General features: G+C 55.7%; 1 protein-coding gene across 1 annotated transcript; it reads left to right on the top strand.

Annotated features, from left to right (window-relative positions):
* Positions 1–1,229: 1,229 nt before the first annotated feature.
* GJB4 (gap junction protein beta 4) lies at positions 1,230–3,794 on the top strand. The gene is made up of 2 exons (XM_019657897.1): positions 1,230–1,266; positions 2,453–3,794. The coding sequence occupies exon 2, from the start codon at positions 2,751–2,753 to the stop codon at positions 3,552–3,554; it is 804 nt and encodes a 267-aa protein (XP_019513442.1). The 5' UTR covers positions 1,230–1,266; positions 2,453–2,750; the 3' UTR covers positions 3,555–3,794.
* Positions 3,795–7,410: the final 3,616 nt, after the last annotated feature.

Genomic DNA, 7,410 nt, shown 5'->3' with positions numbered 1-7,410 from the left:
GTCCGCGGTCAGGGAATAAAAAGTCAACTCCTCTATTGATTCAAGGTGCCCTTTGATCCTTCAGCTTTTGTGACCCATGACCCTCATCAGGTCACTAGATCAACCTCTCTGCCCCTGCAGAGAGTTACTTGGTCCAGTCAAGTGAGGGGCTATCCTCTCCCCTAGAAAGGGTCCCTAGCACTCCTGGGGACCCTGCTCGTGCTCAACTTTAGCCTTTATCCTCAGTTGCAATTTTAGGCCTATGGGTTGTCTGCAAAGAGAATGGAGCTTAGTATGCGGGGAGCTGCATGTAGCAATGGAAAGTCAATGGACTTGAAGTCAGAACACTTGCATTTGAACCCAAGTGCCACTGGGACTCTGGGAAAGTGACTTCAGCTCCTCTCCAAAATGGGTTAATAGTACTGAGCCTGTGCGGTTGCTGAGAGCACTGGATGAGTGCACGGCTTGTGGATGGGGTTAGCCAGCTGTATAGGGCCACATAAATGTGAATCATTGGTATTAGGAAGTACTCAATAAATGCTGTGGCAAATGAGGCAGGAGCCCCTCCCTGGCTGCACATTAACCTTCACTGTCCCAAGGTGCCCCTGCAGTCCCCACTGAGTCACACTCTGACTTCTCTGGAGGCCTGGCCCTCTGCCAACTGAGGCGTTTAATGCTGCCAACCTGCATTCCTTGTCTCCACCAAGGCAGTGGGGTACCCTTGTCTAGAAGAACCACAGCCAGCCTCTCCCATCCCCTACACAGCTCACCCACAGCCCAAGCTCTAGTCCTCAGAAATGTTTCTATCAGGGTGGGATACGATCCTGGGCTGAACCAAGGTTGCCCCTTTCCATAGACGTCAGCTGTTGAGGACATCAGAATCAGTCTTCCAGAGAAAAGAGTAGGAGAGAGACGGGGGACAGGAGGCAATACCATTGTTGCTGAACTGGACCTGGGGAATGAGGCTATCAGGCTCCTGACCCCCGCCCCCCCCTGCCAACTGCAGTCTCACCCACATACCTGCCAGCCCAGGGAGCCAGACCCAGCCGTGCCCAGCCAGGCTAGAGAGAAGGCGTGGGCCAGGAGAGAAGAGCCGCAGGTGTTTGCTCCGAATATGTGCCAGGGGAAGTCCACCCGCCTGCCTGCCCACCTGCTCACTCTCGTTTGGCTCATTGGTTCAGAAAGCCCCACCCAGCAGGGGAGTAAGGAACAAAAGCTGCCTTTGGGAGGCCCTCAGGCAGACAGACAAGCCCAGGTACCAGAGAGCACCTGCTGGACCCAAGACAGGTGAGGACCACATTGGGCAAGAAGCCGGACTGGGAAGCAGGGACTCGCAGGGCTACGGATCCTCAGGGGACCTCAGGGGACCTCAGGCTGTGGGCAAGGCTTCAGGGAGAAGCAGAGGGAACTGAGGATCCCTGGAGAAACCCCAGGGACGCCCCAAGAAGGGGAAGGAATGTCCTGCCAGACCAAAGGAAGGGCAGAGGACCAGAGAAGAGATGAGAAGAGGAGGGGTCAGGAAGAAGTGGGGTATCGATTTGGTTTCGCAAACATATTGTGTGTTCACTGGGCCAGGCCCCGTGCTGAGTCCTGGGGAAACAGATAATAAGACACAGAGGCTGCCATCCAGTAGCTGGCAGTCTGGCATAGAAGACAGGTAAACACACCGTTCGAGTACTGGTGGTGCATGAAAGATGGAGGGAGGTGCTCAGAAAATGTCCCAGGAGCATGAGGTCTGAAGATGCTGAGCTCTGAGTCAGGGACAGAGGAGGGGCCAGGTCAGAGATGGAACATGATGGCACTCCAGATAAGAGGCTGTAGAGGATGGAGCACACCGGACAGGGGTCTGAATAGAAATAATGGGAGATTTGGCTAGCAAACAGCCGCTGGGCAAATGGAAAAGGGGGTGTTCCTGAAAGAAAAAGTAAATGGTGGGGGGAGGACCATGCCAGAATCCTGCCTCTGTCCCTTCCCTAGTCCCTCCCTAAAGCTGGAATGGTTGGAATTCCAGAGGAAACAACTGTGGTCAGGACAGTCAGTCCTGGGCCCAACACCCATGGTGGGGTAGGGGGCGGGAGGCAGGATGATGCCAAGACACCATGGTTCCAAAGTTTGGGAGGGAAAGTCGGGGCAGGGATGTCCAGGAGCCAGAGAAGAGGAATGAGGGTGGGTATCACTTGGGAGTCTGCCCAAGAGGCTGATGTGAAAGCGCCCACCCAGGTCAGGGCCTGACTCATGTTGGCGCTTGGTAACAGCTGAAGGAAACCGGAGGATAAAGACACACCTCCCTCCCCTCCTACCCTGGTCCAGCCCTGGCAGCTGATGGGGGAGAGGACCATCCAGTCCATACCTTCCTGCTCTCTCTTTAGAAGTCAGGTGACCCACAGGGCTGCTGAAGCTTGGGGTGTCCAAGAGGTTGACAGGCACACCCACGCAGGGCCCTTCTCTTTCACATGTGTCTGTTACTTTATAGAATACAATAGTCCCAGATTTTGGAACTGGAAGACAGACGTTCGAGACCAGCTCGGCTACTTCCAGCAGTGGAGCCTTGGGCAGGTGCCTCTCTGGGCCTTAGCTTACTCCCCTGTGCAATGGGGAAAATGGGGATCTGTACCCCGCCAAGTCATTTCGAGTGAGGACGGGATGATGACACAGTGGTAGTGACACGGCTTTGCCAATCGCACCTTTAATAAAGGACACCCATTTCCAGGCCCGGCCGCGCCTGCGTGGGTGCACACAGGTGTAGGCCGCCCACGCGAGGAAGCGTCAGCATGAACTGGTCGTTCCTTCAGGGCCTCCTGAGCGGGGTCAACAAGTACTCCACGGCCCTGGGCCGCATCTGGCTGTCGGTGGTCTTCATCTTCCGCGTGCTGGTGTACGTGGTGGCCGCGGAGGACGTGTGGGACGACGAGCAGAAGGACTTCGTCTGCAACACCCGCCAGCCGGGCTGCACCAACGTCTGCTATGACGAGTTCTTCCCCGTGTCCCACGTGCGCCTCTGGGCCCTGCAGCTCATCCTGGTCACGTGCCCCTCGCTGCTCGTGGTCATGCACGTGGCCTACCGCGAGGAGCGGGAGCGCAGGCACCGCCTCAAGCACGGGCCCAACGCCGAGTCCCTGTACGACAACCCAAGCAAGAAGCGGGGCGGGCTCTGGTGGACGTACTTGCTGAGCCTGGTCTTCAAGGCCTCCGTGGACTCCGGCTTCCTCTACGTCTTCCACCGCCTCTACGAGGGTCACTACGACATGCCCCGCGTGGTGGCCTGCTCCCAGTCGCCTTGCCCCCACACTGTGGACTGCTTCATCTCCCGACCCACGGAGAAGACGATCTTCACCTACTTCATGGTGGCCATAGCTGTGGTATGCATCCTGCTCAACCTCAGTGAGGTCGCCTACCTGGTGGGCAAGAGGTGCCTGGAGATCCTGGGCCCCAGGCGCCGGCGGTCTCAGCACCAGGGTTGCCTGCCTGAGACGTGCCCACCCTATGCCCTCTCCAAGGGAGAGCACCCTCAAAATGGGAACTCTGTGCTAATGAAGGCGAGCTCGGCTGCGGAGGACACAGGTGGGTATCCATGACCTGTGACGTTGGCAGCTGGGACCACCAGGTCCCCCACCTCCCTAAGGCAATGGCAGTGCGGTGGCATCTATTCTGCAGCAGGGCATGCGAGGAAGGTGCTTGTGGGACTCACAAAGCCTGCCCAGGCGCCAGTACTGGGGGCAGTTCTATCTCTGGGTCCTGAGCCTCAGGAGAGGGAGGTTAATGGCTGGTGGGGGGTTTATGTATGGTAATTATGTTTTATAATATTAAGGTGAAAACCCTTAATAAATATGATTTTCTCAGTACCTTGCAGACCAAGTGGGGAGTGATGAGTGGGAAAGCCGGGGGTTCATGGTGGACCTCAGAGAGGAGGCCAAGACCACTCAGTGGGCACCTGAGCCCCAGAACCTCAGCTCCGGGTTCACTCATCACGCACACCACACACACACTCAAATACACAGAGTGTGCCAGAGCGTGTCCCTAGGATGTGGCAGAGAATACTCAAAGGCAGAGGCTGCTCCAGGGGTCTCTGGACTCGGCAACCAGCTGGCCAAGGCAGGAGAGGGCCCCCAGGAGACCCTGTGCTCAGGATAAGTCAGCTCTCAGTGAGTGTCCCTCAGATGAATGTATGGCTCAGGAGGCCTCTGCCTCCCCCACTCAGGCCTCCCTAACCCTGCCCAGCATAGGCCTCGGATGGGTGAGTCTCCTCTGAGGATGGGAGGGGAAGGCATAGTGGGGGTGAGGCGGACTGAGAGCAAGTCCAGGATGAGGGTCTGCCAGGGTGTCTAGGAGGCATATCCCCACAGGCCAGGGACCCACTGAAAGCATCTGAGCCAAAGGGTCCCTCATAGGTCCTCAAGTCCAAGGAATTTCCCTTCTCTTTACTGGATACACACTCCCTCATCCTCCCCTACCCCCACTCCACCACTCAGACCTTTGCAACTCCCGAAACCCCACCTCCAGCCTGGACCTGCCTGAATTCCAGAGCCCCCACCAACTGCCCACAGGACAACCCTCCAGGAGGTCCCAGGCATCTCCCACTCTCCCACTCAGCAATCCCAAACCTGCCTTCCTCACAGATCACTCCCCACCCGATGAATGGCACTGCCATCCACCCAGTTGTCCAAGCCAGGAGCTGGCCTCACATCCTCATCCCCTCCCCATTTCCCAGCCCCTCACACCTCACATCCCAATACAGCGCCAAATCCACTAATTCCAGCCCCTTAAAGGCCTCCTGAGTCTGCCCCTCCCCTCCCACCCCAGAGTCTTAACCTCTCACTGGGCCCCTCCCACCTGCCCTCCACTATGAGGACAGAGTGGTTTTGTTGTATATATATGAATCTGACCATGTTGGTCCTTCTGCATTAAAAATTCTTGCACCACCACACCCCACATTGCCCTAAACCTGGTCCCCGCTGACCTCCCCAGCCTCACCCCCTGCTTCCTCCCTCCTGGTACCCACCAATAATGCCAAAAGGCTCCTGGTTCCCCATCCAGACACATCACGCTGGGTCGCGCCTGGTGCCTTCAGACATGCTGTTCCCTCTGCCTGGAATGCTCTTCCTCCCTCCCCTGGGACCCTCCCTAGAATCCCAGGGACGACCTAGCTCCTGCCTTTGTTATTCTCCCTAAATTGGAGCAGTGGGCCCTCCCCATCAGCCTATGAGCCCTTCCAAAGGCAGACGCTGAGTCATCCAGGCCTGGCTGCCTTCAACTAATGTTTGTTAACTGAGTAAATGCGCTGTGAGCTGAATCCACCACCACACCTAAGCCCAGGGAGTTCAGCGAAGTGTTTTCCTTTTATTTGTTTGTATGTTTTGTTGTTGTTGTTTTAACTAAGTCTAGCCTAAAGGTGTTATTTGTAGGTGAGGCAACTTTGGCCTAGGGAGGGGAGGGGCCTTCTAAGCCCACACAGATGGGCTGAGTCTGTGGGGACTGTGGCCCTTGTAGTCCATGGAGAGCCTCCATGTCCACTACTGATTATGGGGCAAGATCAGAGAGTCACCCCGTCTTAGGCCAGGTTCCCTAGAAACAGAGCCAGCAGCAGGAATTTGTGTGCATGTGAAGGACAGAGCAAGAAACAAGATAGGGAATGGGCAAAGCTGAGCAGAGTGTGGGCTCAGGGAACCTGAGCATTGGCCTGAGCCCTGTGGGGTGAGGGCCTTTGGATCATAAACCCCGCCACAGAGCTGTCCCTGCTGGAGGCAAGGGCACCAGGCCCTGGAACTCCTGTATCAGTCAGTCAGTGGTTTCAGGCCACCTCGAGGACAGGAGGGCTGGTAGTAAGAGAGGTGTTGGTGGCTCCCACTCAGTCCAGATCAATTCTCCAGGGGCAGCTGTAAGCCATGAGTGATCGACATTCACAGCTGGAGAATGAGTGTCCCTCAGTAAAGGGGACATGGGTAGGGCACCAATACTATCTACTGAATTCCAGGAATCAAGGACAACTCTACCTCCAATCCAGACCAGAGCTGTGACCACCCAATCCTGGAGAACAGGATGGCACTTTCCACCAGTTCAGAATCAGATGGCTCCACACTGCTCAGACCTAGGTAGCGCCCACATGCAGGCCAGTGGGCGAGCCATAGTCAGCTTCCTCTGAGATTCTAGATTCCCCATTCCAGGGGCTGTTGCTGGGCCGAAATATGGTGAGAGCATCGTAGGACCTGACCACCCCCATGGCAGTCCTCTTCATGGGTGCTGTATGCAGAGGTCTCCAGTCCTGAGCCATTGAGCCAGACAAACCAAACACTGTTTGACCAACCTGAGGGCCCCCAGAGGAGGCTGAATAACCATCTAGGAAACACTTCCGTCATCCCACTCACCCTCAGTCCTGCCCACACTCTCACGACCCCCACGCTGCCCTAGTTACCATTTTCAGACCTTTCCACCTCCATCTTCTTGAAAACTCTTTGTTTTGCTTCGGCCCCTGCCAATCTTTCTCTTCCACTCTCTGCCCCACCCGCATTGCTGCCACCTACTTCTCCTCATTCATTAAAGACTTAAGCACATGACTCAGGGTGCTCTGGTATTCTGTCACAGCCCAGGGCCATGGGGACCACCTGTGTATCACTCTGTCCTTTTCATTCCACGCCCTCCTCCCCCGCTCCTTTTAGCTACCCGCCCCCAGGACCACACTCCGGAATTTGTCTTCACCCAGAACTGCTCCATCTCCAGAGTCTTCCATTTGATTCAAGTTAACAAATATTTATTGCTGGGAGCCAGTTGAGGACAGTTGGGGATACTGAGGCTGTGGCAAACTGCTACATGCCTCTATGCAGGACCCTATGCCTAGGGGAGCGGCTGGATAAGAGAGTCTGCTTAGTAACTGCATACGCAAGGCTCAGACACCCCCCAAAAGAGAAACAACGCTCCAGGACTTTCCACCATGGACTTGTTCCAGTTTTCATCCCCGGCCCTAGTTCCTGGTTTCTGTATGCCTACACCCAAAGCCCCCTGCTGAAGCCCCCTGCTAGACTCCCCTACACAAAGAAGAACTTACTGCATTATAACCAGAGCCTTTCCAATAAACGATGTCTTAGTCTGTTACCAGCAGGCTGAGGCCCTCCTGCTCCCAGCTTTTGTCTCTGTTCTCTTGTTTCTCATCTCCCACCCAATCCTCTCAGGTACCCTTTCGGTGAGCTCCTGGCTGACAAGTCAGGAGCACCCGGTGAGTGAGCTGGCCGTTCACAAAATAAGTGAATTTATTGTTCACTTGTATGTGATAAGCCCCATGCTAGGTGTTAAGGATTCGACTGGGAAGAATTAGACATAGTCCCTGACTTCATGGTTACCTTCTATGAAGAGGAAAGCTGCTAAACTTTGACATTCTGGGGAAGCGTGGGGTGCTGGGGCAGGGAGCAAGGTGGATCCAACACCCAGGCATCTGGGAAA

This window comes from Hipposideros armiger, unplaced genomic scaffold, assembly GCF_001890085.2.
Source record: "Hipposideros armiger isolate ML-2016 unplaced genomic scaffold, ASM189008v1 scaffold_10, whole genome shotgun sequence".
NCBI lineage: Eukaryota > Metazoa > Chordata > Mammalia > Chiroptera > Hipposideridae > Hipposideros > Hipposideros armiger.
The sequence above is the reverse complement of the archived record's forward strand: the minus strand, read 5'-3'. Positions and strand labels throughout refer to the sequence as shown.